Raw genomic sequence first — 17347 nt, 5'->3', positions numbered from 1 at the left:
TGAGAGGCGGGTCCTACTCCTGCATAACAAGTCTCCATCCTAACACAAAGCAGGTGCTCTAGCTTTGCTTTACTTTTCACAAAGTAGTTTGCAACAACGTTGTAATGTGCTACAGAAAAAAGTTGTCTTTGTAAAATGAATATATTGATAATACTTTGTTTAATTAAAAATTAAGACCAAAAAACCAAAAAAAAAAAACTTGAAAAAAACCTCTGTCGCATGTATTTGTGTAAACAAAAAATGATTTGAGTATAATAATTTTAGAATACCCAAAAGCATGGAATCGAAGAGGCAGTGGGCGCAGCCGGAATATATACTCCCACTCCAGTAATTGCGTGCATTGCGCGCACGAAGCGTCAGAAGCTCAATTATAACTAGAAAGAGTATAATAAACCCATGGGAAAAAGAGAGCCAAACCAAGATAGAGACGCCCGCACGCGCACGCTAAATTCCCTTTTCAATTTCCTTATTTCCTCTGAATTAGGGTTAGGGTTTGCGAAATCGAGACGGCATGGCCAGCAGCACGTCTCCAGAACCGTCGCAGCCACCGTTGGAGCAGAGCGATGCCAAGCCGGTGCTGAGGAAGCCTGAGTTCAAGAAGGTGGAGCAGTTGAAGCCCAGCACTACCGGTCATACCCTCACTGTAATTGTTCTCAGCTCCAACACTGTCTTGGCCAAGGGCCGCTCTGTTTCCCACCATCTTCGCCAGACCCGGATCGCTGAGTGCGTTGTCGGTGATGACACCGGCACCATCGTCTTCACCGCCCGCAACGAGCAAGGTAATCTCTTTTTTGTAGCCAGCCTTGGTGTTTGAATTTGTTTTTTTTTGTCTTCGTTTCTCTGGTTTCTGTTTTGTTGCTGCTGAGAAATCCGAGGTGCACAGGGGAAGACATTGCGCTTTTTGGATTTGGATGTTTATATTACAATTGATTCTGCTGTTTGGATTATTCGTCCGTTTGGAATGGTGTGCACAAAGAGTCCTATCGGGGGGAGTGTTGAAGATATTTTGCGTTTTGCGTTGATTGGACCCCACTAGTTGTTAATTTTTGTTTTTGCTCTGTTTAGTTGTATGGGTTCTATGGTTGATTTTTGTTTGTTTCTTTAGTGTGTGTTTGGTTGCCACTTGCCTGAAAATTGTGGAAGAGGAATGAAAGTGTTTTGTTTTATGTCTTGTTGTTTGGATTATATGTGTTCTTTTAGAAGTTATTTTTTTTCTTCTTTTTATTGGATTATTAAAATGTGCAATATATTAACGAGCCAGAGAGTTTGTTAGTTAATTGATGAAGGTATTATAGGATTTTATGATAAATTATGTTGATCATTTTGTGTAATTTGGTGTTGGGTTGTTGCTAATTTTCAGTTTTTGCTGTCTGTTTGCCTGGAATTTCAGGGGAAAGGAATAGAAGGAAAAAGGGAATATTGGGGTTAATTTGTTTTGCCTTTTGGGATGTCAAGAAATTGAACATTGATGGAACTGTTTTATGAGGTTTGGCCTATTTGTCTTCACTCCATCTTATGATGGAGTTAAAATAATCTCTCTAATTGATTGTTGCAATGCATCTGATTTTTTTGAAAACTGGAGGTTGGCGATATGGTTTTAAACTGTCTTCACTACATGTAATGATGAAGGTAAACTCTGTTTGATTTATTTGCAATGCAATGTGCTAGATAAACTATATCATTTTTGGATGTAAATGTTCAAACTAAATTCTGCTCTTATTTCTTTTTTCACTGTGGTGACCTCTATTTAAAATATTTTTCCATCATTTGCCAATGGTGATAGGACAATGGCATCTCCTCCACCCATAAGGAGTGGAGGGTGAAGACCAGGGTTTCAATCCTGTGCGGATGTCCTTTTAAAGAAAAAGAAAAAGAAAATAAGACAAGGCTAATATTTTATTTAATGACTGTTGTTATACTTTTTCTTTAAGTTACTTTGTTCATAATTTTTCAATAATGTAAAATATGATAGTGGTAGATGGAAATTATATCTGTTGCTCGATCTGTGGAGGCTCAATTCCTTGGATTTTCCTTCAATTTTTCTTTTTGACAGGTCTTAACAAATATTTTGTTTTTCCAAAGCCATATGTATCTTATAGAGTATGAATCCTAATTGTCAGCTTTTTGGTGCCCTTTTTTAATGATTGCAAGGACCCTATATCCAGTTAATTGGATGTAAAAGCTTATATTGTCTCATGAGTTTGATAATTAAATAATTCTTTCTGAGTTCTATTTTTTGCATCATACGGTGACTTACTTTTTGTTGTAAATTTTTAATTATCTTAATATATCTTCTTTATATGCTCAACTTTCTATCTTCTAAAGTATGGTTCTGTCGATAATGATGTTTTCGTCCTTTTTCATTTGTGCTTTTCTGGAAAAAAAATTGGCTGTTAATTTCTCATAATTTTCAAGTGTTCAAGATGTTTGGTTTTGCGAAGTACAAGTCAGCCAAAAATAGGGCTTATGTTTAGCATTTAGCAGTTAGGTGAACATAGGTTTGAGATCTCAACAAAGTATGCTCAGAAGACCCAAGTTTTTTTTTTTTTTTTTTTTTTTGTGGAGATTTTTATGGTTTTGGGCTTGAATGATTTAAGATTGGAAATATATATTGGGTATCAGGTTATAGATTGGAGGGTAAGAGGCCTTCTTTTTGGAAGCATCACAAGGTTTTGTTTAGATAGTTGCTAAGGCCATTTCTGTTGTCTAACATTTATTAGTTGCCCTAGATCTCAACTGGTAGTTGTGCGATGACAATGTGACCCAAAGATGTCTTATAAACACACCTATGATTAAGATACTTGGTGTTTGTACTGGTTGCAAATCTGTTTTTTGGTTAGTACTGAAGGATTCCAATAGGACATATGCAGCCAAATAAATTGGCAGTGACATTCAGTCGTTCTTCAGTGGCTACTGTTTTGTGCCTACTATCAAATAATAATCCTTTTTGGTTGAATGTTTTCATGCTCTAAAACTGTTTTAAGTTAAATCTTCAAAAAACTCTTTCTTTTTGGTTTGAAAATTTCTATTAGGATTTCTGCTTTTACCCCCAACCGGTGATATCATAAGCTACAAATGGGGGTAGACTTCCTTATCGCTTAATCCCCCAATCCTGGACAATGTATCTAAAAGTTTGTTATTTTATTTTATTTTATTTTTTGTAAAATTCTGTATCAAGTTACATAAATGCTTTTAACTTTTCCCTGAACAACCTTTTGCTATCTGAAATCATTGACAAGTTTTTATATGATTTTTCTTTTTTCCAGAGGTTAATTTCCTCTTCTACTAAAATTCCTTAGAAAATCAGGATCCATTTTTAAATTGTGTTCCTATGGTCGGAATGGGATCTTGTTTTTGTCTCTTTCTGGAGTTTCTGGGTTTTCTAACACGTCCAGTTCCAATTGTGAACTTACTAACTTAATAGGCTAGAAGAAATATTTTCTCTAATTTCCTGTCCTTGCCTTTTGTTAAGCAGCGTTTTTGTGCTTGTTAGCCTTCTTTTTGATGTGGGGTGTAAATCATCTTGATGAAGGGAGGGAGATGTGCTGGGATAAAAAAAATAAAAATTCCCTTTGCTATTTGTTTCTTGGCTTAACAACAAATTTCTTTAGGTCCTATTCACTGAATTTTGATTTTTTTATTTATTTGTACTTTAGGAAGAAATAAGACTGATTCCGATATTGGGATTTCTATGACACAACTACCATTTTGGTCAGCCTCCAATGGTCTGCTTTAATTTCCTTGGGGCATGTATAACAAACAGACCTGATCCCAATCTAAAATCATGGTAGGTTGGCATTTCCACAATCATCTTGTGAAATTTTCTTGATGATTGTGGAAACACCTCATGAAGCGGAGATTACTAATTAGAATCTCTCCCCATCTCCCTCCATCTGGAGATAAAAAATTACTTTTATATATATAAAATTCCTGATGATTAGAACTTGTAATCAAGACCCTTTTTTCAATCATAGCTTAGAATTTTCATGATTTGAAAATATGAAATATTTATGGAAATACTATGCAATGGCTAATGAGCTCTAGCTCTAATGGAATCTCCTTTCCTTGTAAGTGTGTGGTGGAGGGTGAGGTCATGAGTTTAATACCTCAATTTAAGAAAAGGGAAATCATATGTAAGGGACTATATCTTTCTTTGCATATATACTACAAGGTTTATTGGTTGACTCTTGTATATTGTAATGTTAATGAGGGTTTATTGTTTCCCCAGTGGATATGATGCAGCCTGGTACAACAGTTATTCTCCGCAATGCAAAGATTGACATGTTTAAGGGATCTATGAGGCTAGCAGTAGACAAATGGGGTCGTGTTGAGGTGACTGAGCCTGCAAATTTTGTTGTCAAGGAGGATAACAATCTCTCTCTAGTTGAATATGAGCTGGTGAATGTTGTGGAGGAGTGAGTGACTGGGATCTTTTGGCAGCTGATATTTTGATATAAGAGTAGCTTCAGAATTTTTAAGGTTGTGATGATTTGTCCTAATTCCTAGTAAATGTGGTTCTATCTTATCAATTGGAATCTGTAATTTGGTGTTGGCTGACAGATGTCTTCTGGAACTAGTTTTCTTTTCTCTTAATATGACTACCATGACAAGTAGGGCTTTGTTAGGTATTGGCAGGGACAGCTTTGACCCTGCCTAAGCTGGAAATATGAACAAGTATTTAATGATTAAAGGTCTTTTCTTTTTCTTTTTTTCTTCTCTTATTGTTGAAGATTACTGGATCTGCATAGGATGCATAAACTAGATGTTGGTTAATTTTTAAGAGTAACTTTGATGAGTTCGTGTTTGTAGAAGTATAAATGTAATGGAAGTTATACTTAAAGAGGCAGTTGCACATTGAGCCATAGTGGAGGTGGAGGGGGGAGGGGGATTGGGATTCACAACAATGAACTTCCCAAATTGCTAGCTATTGTGAAAGTTTATGGGGAACTCAACTGCTCGGGTAGCTGATCGGGCAATTCAAAATTTATTTGGGCATGGGATTCCTCGCTATAACCGTCCAAAGTGTTCAACTGGTTTTGGGTCTGCATGTGAAGTCCATCTAAATTGGACATTTTTGGACCAATTGAGCTTGCTGACCTAATTATTGGAACATTGCTAAGATGAACATTTTCAGTAATTTTTTTTCTTAGGCTTGAAGTCATAACTTGAGCACCGCCATAAAACATGAATCACATTAAACACAATTCAGAAAGATTGGAAACCTTCCCAGTTTTATCATGCAAGTCAATGTTTTGAATGAAATTATAAGAACTCTGTATCCTACACGATAGAGTTTCTTTGGAGTCCCAGAGGGTCTTGATCCTTGCCAATTGCCATGTATATGATGCATGCTTATACATAAAATAAAATAAAATAAAATAATAAAAAAAAAGGAGAAAAGAAAAAAAGAAGAAACAAGGATTGAGAATCTATGTATTACTAACTTAATCTCCACTAGAAAATTATTCTTAAATGAAAACAAAGAAAAAAAGGATAATGTTGCTCAACATTCCCATGAGAATCTTGCATTCACAACTTCAATCCCAGCCTAGACGACGCTACGGATGAATCACAAACTGATCTAAGCACCGATTCACGGCTAAATTGAGTCACTAACAAATTAAGAAATGATTAGCGTTAATATTTTGTTTATATTTTTCTTATATTATCTTATAAATTAATCATTCAATTTATGAATTTGTCAGTGTGAAAAATGAACCCCACAAATTTAATAATTGATTTATTAAATTTATAAAAAAAATAAACAAATTATTAATGTCAATTATTTCTCTTAACAAAATGGCCTTGGCACCACCATAGTGGAAAGTGGAAACGTGCTTCATTCCTTTGCCCTACCTTTTATATTTTTGCCACGTCCTCACTTTTTTTTTTTTTTTTGGGAGAAAAAAATGTAAAGCAGCTTCAGATCTAGACATTCAGACCACCAAACCACGCGACCGCTCTCTCTCTCCGACGGCGAAAAACTCCATCGGCGCCGGTGCTCTCTCTCTCTCTCTCAGACGGTCTCTCTCAGATCTGGAAGTCGACGCTCTCTCTCATCTTACTCTCTCTCAGACCACTCTCTCTCTCTCTCTCTCTCTCTCTCAGACGGTGAAAAACTCCACCGGCGCCGGTGCTTTGGCTACGGAAACGAGCAAGAAGACGGTGCTCTCTCTCAGACGCTACGGTGCTCCTCCTCCACGATTGACGGGTTGTACCAAAAACCCAAAGAAACCAGGTGCGCCGAATATACTTTCGAGTAATTAATAAATAGGAATTTGGTTCTTGAAATTAGAGCGAGGTTGAACCAAATCCTTGTTATATGAAGTACTTGAACCAACTTATTTTCTAGTCTACACAATCCATATGAATCCAAATGGTTGAGTTAATTCTTTTTTTTTGGATTGGTTCTGAAGCAACCAAAGCAAAATCCCGGATTTTCTAAATGCTCCCAAAATTTTAATACTAACTTGAAACTCAAAGCTGTTGTGTTTTTTGAAAGGTGCAGTAAATTAATTGCAGATGCAAGTATTTGAAGTTTTGAAGTATCTTGTGATGGTCATTTGTATCTTTGAATGCTATTCAAGGTGTTCTACCGTATTCATTAATCTGCTTGCTTGTGTTGGTACCAGATTGAAGTTGCTAATTGAATGTCAATCTGTTTGTACTAATGTACTGTCTTCTGCAAATTCAATATGGTTAAAGGTGCCTTGTGACTTGTGAGGCGAAAGTGCCAGAGGCAACTAGTTATGTAAAAAGTAGTATCTTTTTTCTTGGTGATGAACACAAAATGATGACTTTATTCCATTCTGTGACTATTTGTCTGAGAGAGAACCCTGTGCCCCTTTCATTCTTGTACTCTGTTTTTTTAATGTCGGGTTTTAGTTACTCAGCAAATTAGACAACTCTTGAATTAAAAACGATGACGTTTGGGGTAAAAGGAATTTGGAACAATTTGGACTCTTCATTAAATGTACAGATTTGGAACAATCTGGACGCTTTATTAAATTTGGAACAATGTGAACAACACGATTGACATTATTATGAGAATATTATATTCATACACCAATTATAGTTTGAATGCTTGCCACTGTATAGATCTTGTTGCTTGTCTATAATATGGTTACTTGCCACTTAGCTTTGATATGGAGGGAAAGAAAGTATCGATGTTTTGAAGATTGCAACTAAATGCCTTATTCTAAACTCTTTACCAATGGACAATTGCTTATGATTGTTTACATATTTATAGTTTTCGTGATTTTCTTGATCTTTTGTCTTCTTTTGGTTAGGTGTTTCTATTATATATTTCATGTGTACATGGGTAGGTAGTGCCATTTTCCTCTAATTAATTTCAATTACTTATGCTATCTAAATCATAGCAGCATTTATAGTTGGTTTATTCAATAATATTTTGAATTATGCATTAGGTCGGTTTTCAATTACCCATTGTGGTTGCCTTCTCTTCTCTTAAATGGACATTTCAAGCTCACGCTTGGATAATGAGGGCAAAGTTGAATCTTTGTATATGCGTATTCCAAATGACGATGCTTTAACCGAGCAAGATTGCCCTCAAACTGGTTAGACTTTTCATCTTTTGTTTGTGTTATAATTTTGCTTTGACCTACCAAGATGGCTTTTAACTTTGTATCCCTTTTGATAGGTGTGGATAAAGAAGTTGAAAAACCTAAGGAATCAATGATGCTTTGTTCGGAGGAAGAGTCGGATGATAACGAAGACAATGTCTTATTATCCAAGATGATTGATGGGGATGAAAAAGTTGAACCACCAAAGAAGTCAATGACGTTTAGTTCACATGAAGAGGTTATCTCATATTACAAGAAGTATGCTAAGCAAGTTGGTTTTGGTGTGTCAAGAAGAATGATTAAGAAGACACCAGATGGTCATCCGAGATACATGCTCCTTACATGCATTCGTGAATGCTCAAGAGTTCGCAATACAAGTAATGCTATGAAGCCAAATCCAACAACTAATAGAACAAAGTGTAATGCTAGGATTTGTGCAACGTTATGGGATGATGGAACGTGGTTTTTGAGTAAGGTGGTGGTTGAGCATAACCATTCTTTAAGCCCAAGCAAAGCAAGGTTTTTGAGATGTTATAAGAATATAAATGATCCTGCAAAAAGAAGACATGAGCTTAATGATAGAGCTGGAATACGCGCGAATAAGAATTTTAACTCATTGGTTGAAATGGGAGAGTTTGAGAATCTTCCCTTTGGAGAGAGAGAGTGTCGAAATTTTATTAACAAGGCAAGAGAGCTTCGGCTTGGCAAAGGAGGTGGTCAAGCACTTTGTGATTATTTCACAAGAATGCGAAGCCAGAATGATGGCTTTTATTATGTGATGGACATGGATGATAATGGTAGGTTGCGAAATGTGTTTTGGGCTGATACACGAAGTAGGGCAGCGTATGAATTCTTTGGGGATGCCATTACATTCGACACGACATACTTGACTAATAGATATGACATACCATTTACTCCTTTTGTAGGAGTGAATCATCATGGTCAGTCAATACTTTTTGGGGCAGGACTAATATCAAACGAGGATACCGACACATTTGTTTGGTTGTTTGAGTCGTGGTTGAAGTGCATGAACAACCGAGCTCCAAGTGCAATTATAACAGATCGGACTAGAGCAATGAAAAATGCAATTGTGAGAGTTTTTCCAAAAACTCGACATAGATATTGTCTATGGCACATTATGAGAAAACTCCCTGAAAAGTTCGGATCACATGATCATTACAATGACATTAGGAGTGCCCTAAATACTTGTTTGTATGATTCTATCACTGTTGATGAATTCGAGAAAAATTGGAAAATTTTAATTGAGAGTTATCAGCTTCAGGATAACCCATGGTTGAATCGGTTATATCGTGAGCGGACTTTTTGGGTGGCGGCATATATGAAAGATACATGTTGGGCGGGAATGGATACAACACAGCAGAGTGAAAATATGAATGGATTTCTTGATAGTTATGTGCACTCAAAAACCACAATAAAGGAATTTCTTGATCTATTTGATAATGCTTTGAGGAAAATGGTTGAGAGGGAGACACATTCTGATTTCGATTGTTTTAATCGCACGATTCCATGTGTAACTGTCTTTCCTTTAGAGAAGCTGTTTCAAGATGTTTACACAAATGCAAAGTTTAAAGAAGTTCAAGAACAGTTTGGGACATGTGTGTCTTGTAATAACTCTCTTCTTAAAAGTGAAGGTGCAATTTCTACTTATCAAGTAATTGAAACTGTTGTCGTTCCTGGAAACCGCATGATCGACAAAATATTTGGTGTTTTCTTCAATGAAGATGAATTTGAAGTGAAGTGCACTTGTGCAATGTTTGAATTAAGAGGCATCATATGCAAGCATTCCATTTCTGTTCTATTGACAAAGAAAGTTACAACGTTGCCATCAAGATATATTCTTGACAGATGGATGAAGAATATAAAGCGAAAATACACTTTGATTAAGAGTAGTTGTGATGCGTTTGTTGGTAACTCAAGCTCCCAAAGATATGATAGAATGTGCAAGAATTGTGAAGAATTAGCATCGCTCACATCAGAAAGCGTGGAATATTTCATGGAAGTGATGAAAACTGTTGATATGTTAAAGGAGAAATACCGTGCCTTAAGGTCTGTTGTGCCCAGTCAGCGTTACCATAATGTTTCACATGCAGTCGCATCTGCTAGCTGTAATGAAGCCATTCAAAGTAATGATGGTAAGGTAGTGCAAAGTAATAAGGTGTTACTCCTTCTAAGGTTAAACGTATAGGGAGGCCATTGTTTGGCATTTGTTTAATTCTGATTTTGCATTCGTTTAATTTATTATGTAGGGCTCCATCTCTATGGCAACAACAATGGCTCAAACCTTGGGCGGTCACCATGATTCCGTTCTTACTCAAGTATACTTTCCATCTTTTGTTTGCCTCATTGTGTAGGCATGCCATTTATGTGGTTTCTATGTTGGAATTCAATATGCGTACAGATTTCTTACAAACCTTAGATTTGTTCATGTGTGCATTAGGTTGTGATGCCGGTTGATCCAACAAATGAGTTATCAAAATTAGTCAGCCAACAGAAATATGAAGAAGCTTTCGATGCAGCCTTACAAAGATGTGATGTGTCCATTGTATATTGGCTATGCTCTCAGGTTTATAAATTCATCACTATGTTATGTTAGTTATTGAAGTCATTTATTTAGAAGTATGTGTGTTAAAGTTTTTTTTTTTTTTTTTTTTAGGTTGATCTACTGTGTATCTTGTCTATAGATCCTCTCCCTTTGAGCCAAGTAGTATTGCTTCACCTTTTGCGGCATCTATCTTACGGTATCAATAACAACATACCCCAAAAATTTGGTTGGATGACACACGTTGCTAATGCTATAATCCCAACAGACTCGATGATTGCAATGCATGTGCGGCCCATCTTCAATGAAATCTACGCCTTGCTCAACCATCAACAATACTTGCCTACGATTATTGGTTATGAGCTTTCAAGTATCCGTTCTCTGATGCATGTCATTATTTCTAAGATCATATAACCAAAATATAGTTTATGCCAATAACCGTTTTGCTGTGTATCTCAAAGCCATTCCTTTGATGGTCGCATAATTTTTGTACTAAGATTTCATTATTTTGATACCTAATATGTAAATTAATAGAGAAAATATGTAAATTAATAGAGAAGTGGGGAAGGGGAAGGGGTAGGACTGAGATTCAACTCTTCTATGGTTGTGTTCTACTATATTGGACCTTGTATTGGTATGCCAGAGCATTGTCATCATAACTTTGAGAATTGATATCTCCTTGTTTCCACGATTATCTTTATATTTGATCAACGAAGGTAAACATCTATTGCATAAACTTTGGTTTAAGATGCCTTGCAGTAGTGAAAATGGCTGAAAGATGCTCGATTTTTCTAGTCAAAATTGCAATGGATGTAGAGTTGCAATCAAACAAGAACCACAGTTTAGAAGAAACCCAAAAAAGAAAAGAAATGCCCATTAGTGAAAGAAGAGTTAGGAAGCTGTGTAGGGCAATAATCAATGTGCAATTATCTCTTCTTGCTCCCAAAGTGTCTTTAACCTAGGGCACAAATGGCAAAATTGCTTTGATGAATTTCGTTTCCCTTCACTTTGTTGTTATCCTCTTAAGCATCATATTTTGACCTTTGATAGAAAGGATTGAGAAACGGGTGGACCAAATCCAAATTAATGAATAATGAACATGAAAGATAAGCATATTGAACATCATATTATATGGGCCACTAACTGTCTCTATAATTTCAAAGGAATTTTGTATTCATTCTCTGGAAATTTCTTACCAAATCAATGAATATTAAAGATATTAGAATTACTAGCATCTTCAATTTGTCTCTCAATTTCCTAACCTTGACTCAACTTAATGAATCTTGATGTTACAATTTACGTATCAAAATAATGAAAGCAACCCTCTTTCCTACTCTTTTTTTCACTTCACGAGGAAAGTACACAACATTTCCATTCTTTGCTCACAGATTCTAATAAAAACATAACAAAATAACACAAACCCATAAGGAAGACAAACTTGACAAATAATGAACAAGCATTATCTCAACATTGGCTTAATTAGTACCACTGGTATTGTTGTAACGGCTAACAAAAAACAGGCAACAACAAAATAACAAATACAAAGGCAACTTGGTATATTTTTCAAAGCGACATTCTTATCTATTGTGCGGTCTAACAATAGTTGAATTTGGACAGAGTGGTTCTCCATCTTCTCCTTGTATTTTGTTAGTTATCTTTCTAATCTAGCAATTTCAGCCCGCATTACTTGTTTTGTGTCCTTCAACCATTCAATTAATCTTTTTTTTTTTTTTATTATTTTTTACTTTTTTTAGGGGCCCCTTCGTGATTAGCCCACTCAAAAAAACCCACAATTACCAGGTTTCAACATGACAAATAAATATGAAGTGCCACAAATGATCAAAGTGAAAATAAAACAAATCAAGATTTAAATTTAAAAATTACCTTATAGCGTAAACAACCGCACCGCTTTCTACCAAAATTAGCATTTGTCCAGAAGTGCCTTAACTTGACAGGAATGAAGCAGTGGCATAATTTTTGTCCACTAGATGCATCGTTATTTGTAGACATTATTTGATTATGCAAGAAGCAAATATACTTACTGTAATGCTACAAAATTCTATAAACTCTGTAAATTTCTTCCCAATGGTCTTTGAATCTAATGGCATATCCTCTTTCCATTAAGAAGGCTGGAAGGTAAAGTCATGAGTTCAATTTTCAAACTCACACCCCAGGATTTCATATGTCTCCTGCAAGGGATTTTTCTGTTCTGGCAAATACAAACACGTACAAACAGAGAAAAACAAAAACACAGGAAAAGAAAGGCCAGGCAGCTAGGGCATTGATTTCACTAGTCGGCTAAATAATTTTTCAAATATGGCCCTCACAAAAAATACTACTCTTTTGAAAATACTTTCTAAAAAAATAAAATACAACAATAAGTAATATTACATATACTTCTACTTCTTTATACACACTTCTTTATAACTCATAAGTGGTTTTTAAAATCACTATTAGATTAAAATCTAATAAAGATTTATTTCAAATTTAATAATGGTTTTAAAAGTTACCTACGAGTGTAAGAAATAGGGAGTATTCGACCACCCCCAAAGGCTTTGGGATGGTTTGGTCACCTCCAATGACTAACCCTAACATTTTTTGTTTTTTTTTTTTAAATTTGGCTCTTTGGGAGTGGCCGGCCACCCCCATTTTGTCCAAAAGGGTGGCTCGAGCTACCCCTTTCTCCTCTTTTTTATTTATTTTTATTAATTTTTTATTTTTTATTAATAATTTATTTATTTATTTATAATATTATTAATAACTTTTTGGGTACCATCTACATTAAAAAAAAAAAAAAAAAAACCCTAAAATCTATAAAGGAAATGAATGGAAGGATTGATTGATCAACAATGAGAACAAACTCAAAAAGTAAAAAGAAAAGTAAAAACTCATGAAGTAATTTAATAAAAGCTCAAAAGGAGGAAGTGAGACAGTAATTTTTTCTTTTTGACTATATATATAATGCGAGCCGCTAAAGTAGGGAGCAATTATAACCTCTCTTACCCTAAACGAAGCTTTGTTGTGTTTTATATTGTAAAGGTAAAATAAATTGAAATATTTATTTTTCTATTTTCTGAAAAGGGCTCTGGACTTCATAAAAAAATTAAAAAAAAAATCTGCAGAAAAGACAAAAGACAAGCTAAGAAGAATTATGGGAGATTGCAAATGCAAGCCATTGGGTTTTTTGATAGGGTTGCCCTTTGCTTTTGTTTCTTTGCTCTTGTGTCTTGTCGGAGTTATTGTTTGGATTATTGGGTAAGTTTCCTTTTCCATTTTCTCTCTATATATGTTTATTCTACATTGTTGTTTATTTTTTTTTTATTCTTTTTAGAATTTGTTCCCCCCTCAGGCTATTGTAGTATTTGATTAGAAATATATAGATGATATATTTTCATTTACAACATTGATTTTGGGAAAATTTGTAAATATTAATGCATTGCAGGTCGGTGTTGAGTTGTTTGTGTCCCTGTTGCATATGTTTTGCCGGACTGGCAAATTTGGCGGTGAGTCTTGTGAAGCTTCCTATACAAATACTCCGGTGGTTTATTGATTTGATTCCTTGCTGATGAAAATTATGATTTTGTGATGTATTTTAACAATTAATGTGAACATGAAGCAAATGCATGCAATTATTTGTTGAAGAATATCAGGATGGTCAGCTTTAGGGACTCCAATAATATGGCTTAAAACTTTTTGTTTTTTTTTGTTTTTTGTTTTTGTTTTTATTTAACATGGGGAAAATGGGAGAATTACAAGGGGTTGTTATCGCTCTTAATCTTGAGAGAGGCAAGGAAAAGAAATTTTTTGGGAATGCTTTTAAATACTAAGTGGGAAGCGTCCCATTTAACAACCAAGTATGTCCAAGAATTAGCACATCTAAAGACTTTTGCAGCGGTCCGATTGGTGAAGAGGCTAAGATGTTGACGGCATGCAGTCAGCTAGGATAGGGGTGCTCGGCCGGTCCGAGAGAAGGTGACCTTCATTGACGGCCCAAAATAGAGAACAAAGAGTCACCTTCAAGTAAGAGGGAAGCAAGTTGAATAGCAAGAAAGGCACCAATTGTGGCCTCCCCCATTGAGGCTTGAAACTTTTGAAAGTACATAGCTAAATCTCTCTCTGCTCTCAATTTATATTCGGATTGAAAAAGGATTTAAAAAGGAACAAAGTGTTTGTTTGTTTTTTTTTTTTGTTTTTTTTATTAAATTGGGTAAAAGTAATTTTTTTTTTTTAATTCAAGCTAAACTAATATGTGTTGAAAACATACATAAATTGCATGTGAGAATTATATGCTTTTATTATATTGGTTGAGAAAACCTAAGTTGAGACAATTCCAAATTTTTTTCAGAATTTTTAGAGTAGAAATTGCTTTCTTTTTTATTGGTTGAGAAAACCTAACTTGCAAACAAATGATAAAGTTACAGTTTGAAGCCAACAACAGCACTGGTCCTAAAGATAGAAGAAAAAATAAATAAACAATTGGACACCTCTATACGCAAGGGCTCAATAAGTACTCATTCCTTCCTCACACTTTTCTTTGTGGGATTTGGCTTATCTTTTTTTAAAAAATAGGACATGTTTGTCAAGGGACTGGACTCGACGGGACTCAAATATTTAAAAAATTTATCTCGAAATTAATTTCAATATTATTCTATTTTACATCACATCAATTACTTTTTTATTATTATTTAAATAAAAAAATTCATTTTTATTACTTTTTTTTTTTTTTTTTTTTTTCACATCAATCAAATCTGCTACAGTTCGTTCTACTCCCCTTTTCAAGTCATTTGCCAAACACGGCTTTAAACTACAACTTCTACGGGACTGGACATAAATTAGAGAGATTTTTTTTTTTTTTTTTTTTAATGTATTCCGATATATAACAAGTTGTCACATCATATTGAAACACCGGCCATAAGATTGTTTGTGCTTAATGAAAAGAAGATGACAATTGATGAATTAAGGTACATGAACGGAGGACGTTCCAACCACCAAATTATATTACGTACGTAATCGTGGGGAAGAGTGTGTGCCTCTTCAAACGACACAACAACATTGATGTAACGTGTGCAATATATGGGTTTTGCCCTTTTGGGATCTTCTCAAGCATGATGCTTAATTTCGCTTTTATTTCTATTAGATTCTCTAAGAAATATGGATTAGTATCAATTTCTTTTCCCACCCTTTTGTTTTATATATTAACTTCAGGAGTAATGATATAAGGAGGATCAGAGTTTTCATAAAGTCATCTCAAATGTGATGTGGTATTTAAAATCACCATTCAATTTAAGATAATCATTATTGAATTTTAATCTATTGGTGATTTTAAATGCCACATCATATTTAAGACGACTCTAAGAAAATTCTAGTCCTCCTTATATCATTACTCTACATTATATTCAAGACACGTAACAGTCGTTATGGTGAAAGAGTATAAAAGCATTTTTTAATTTTTTTTTAATTTTTTAATTTGACTATAATTATAATAATTATTATTATAACGATTTCGGAGTTAGTTAATTTCGATGTGTTTACAAAATCTTGAAAATCTTTCCCTTAATAGGATTCTCTCTATTTCAAATAAGATGGACTGAAATCATTTCATCTCTAGGCATACCAAGTTAGATATATATATGTGACACACCATTGGTAGAATTCCAGCTTAGAAGACCAAGTGCTTGAAAATTAGCATGATTAAAAAAAATAATAATAATAATAATTATCATGATTCACAAGAAACTAAAATTGCAAACAAAAAAGAGGATATATATATATATATATATATATATTAAATTAAATTAAATTAATTAAGAACAATTAATACTAATCACAAAGTCATAGCAGATAATATTGAATACTTTCGCGAGTAGGGCCGGCCCACATGATATCCACGTGCATGCATGCATGAATATGAAGAAAGGCCACCTTGCCATCAATCAGCCCCGATTGGGATAGCTACCAGTACCATTCACCGGATTATCCTCTCTCTGTCTCTGTCTCTCTCTCTCTGTCTCTCTCTCTCTCTCTCTCTCCCACTCTCACTCTCTTAAAAAGAATGAAAACCCACTAAATTTCTTCACAACCAAACTCTCCCTACTGAAATTAATGGATGATTTCTTTCACACCCAAAACAAAAAACATGTACACCCACCCAAACACGTCAAAAAGAGGCTAAACCCCGACCAAGTGAGGCTCCTGGAGACAAGCTTCGCCGCCAACAACAAACTAGACGCCGAGCTCAAGCTTCGGCTTGCAAAACAACTCGGTATCCCCCCGAGACAGGTTGCTGTTTGGTTCCAAAACAAGCGAGCTCGGCGTAAGACGCAGAGCCTTGAGCAGCAGCTAGAAAATGCGTTGGTTGAAAAGAGGAGGCTCGAGAAAGACGTGGAGCGGCTTCAAGGAGAGCTGGAGAAAGCTCAAGAAATGGCGGCTCTTGCTTTAATGAAACAAACAGGCCCTCAAATTTGTTGTAATATTTCTGGTTCTTTTGATGAGAATGGCGGGTTTTTGCCAATCGATGGGGAACTATTTGCTTCTTTGATTGGTGAATAAGCACGTGTATGTAGCAAGAAATTAATGGTTGAATATAAAAACAAATTGGTGTTATGGTTTTTACTTAAATTTGTTTTATTTTATTCTATGATGAATTAATATTTTAGATTTGTTTTTACTGGTAGATATCAATTTTTTTTTTTTAATTGCTCCACACACACACACACACACACATATATATATATATATATATATATATATATATATATATATATATATATATATATATATATATATAAAAGATGGATAATTGAAACCATGCAAATATATAAGACGACAATACTTTTTTGAGTCATTAGTTTAGTACTTTTGCTGTCGAAAGTCGATCGCCCTATATATTGTACAGTAGGGGTGTCAACTCAATTCCTGTTATTGGTTATTAGCTAAAATCAAGAACCGAAAATGAGGTACTCAGTTATTGAATTTAGAAAACCGAAACCAGTAATCGGCTACTAGTTATGTAATAACTGCTCGGTTACTGGTTGGTACCCGGTTATCTGAACTGGTAATCGGGTTTTCAAAAATTTAGGCATTTTTGGCTTATTTTGGGCATTGAGCCTACTTTTTGGGCTTAGTTTAGCCTTTTTGGCCATTTAAAAAAACAATTAGAGCTTTTGTCTTTTTCTTTTTCTTTATATATATAAAAACTTTCTAA

General features: G+C 34.8%; 3 protein-coding genes across 4 annotated transcripts; all 3 read left to right on the top strand.

Moving 5' to 3' along the window:
• Nucleotides 1–231: 231 nt before the first annotated feature.
• LOC132176220 (uncharacterized protein At4g28440-like) lies at nt 232–4709 on the top strand. The gene is made up of 2 exons (XM_059588362.1): nt 232–779; nt 4229–4709. The coding sequence occupies exons 1-2, from the start codon at nt 512–514 to the stop codon at nt 4417–4419; spliced, it is 459 nt and encodes a 152-aa protein (XP_059444345.1). The 5' UTR covers nt 232–511; the 3' UTR covers nt 4420–4709.
• Nucleotides 4710–5916: 1207 nt separating this feature from the next.
• LOC132176417 (protein FAR1-RELATED SEQUENCE 5-like) lies at nt 5917–10811 on the top strand. 2 transcript variants are annotated; one of them, XM_059588608.1, is made up of 6 exons: nt 5917–6238; nt 7428–7577; nt 7661–9741; nt 9851–9919; nt 10042–10167; nt 10258–10811. In XM_059588608.1, exons 2-6 carry the CDS (start codon nt 7472–7474, stop codon nt 10555–10557), a joined length of 2682 nt encoding a protein of 893 aa, XP_059444591.1. In that variant the 5' UTR covers nt 5917–6238; nt 7428–7471; the 3' UTR covers nt 10558–10811. The 2 variants fall into 2 exon arrangements, with proteins under 2 accessions (XP_059444591.1, XP_059444592.1); XM_059588609.1 differs by lacking the exon at nt 10258–10811 and having other exon boundaries at nt 7661–9736; nt 10042–10133.
• A 5425-nt stretch (nt 10812–16236) lies between these two features.
• On the top strand, nt 16237–16692 carry LOC132176714 (homeobox-leucine zipper protein ATHB-52-like). The gene has a single exon (XM_059588997.1). The coding sequence runs from the start codon at nt 16246–16248 to the stop codon at nt 16690–16692; it is 447 nt and encodes a 148-aa protein (XP_059444980.1). The 5' UTR covers nt 16237–16245.
• The last annotated feature ends 655 nt before the right edge of the window (nt 16693–17347 follow it).

Source organism: Corylus avellana, chromosome ca3 (assembly GCF_901000735.1).
Source record: "Corylus avellana chromosome ca3, CavTom2PMs-1.0".
Lineage (NCBI taxonomy): Eukaryota > Viridiplantae > Streptophyta > Magnoliopsida > Fagales > Betulaceae > Corylus > Corylus avellana.
The sequence above is the reverse complement of the archived record's forward strand: the minus strand, read 5'-3'. Positions and strand labels throughout refer to the sequence as shown.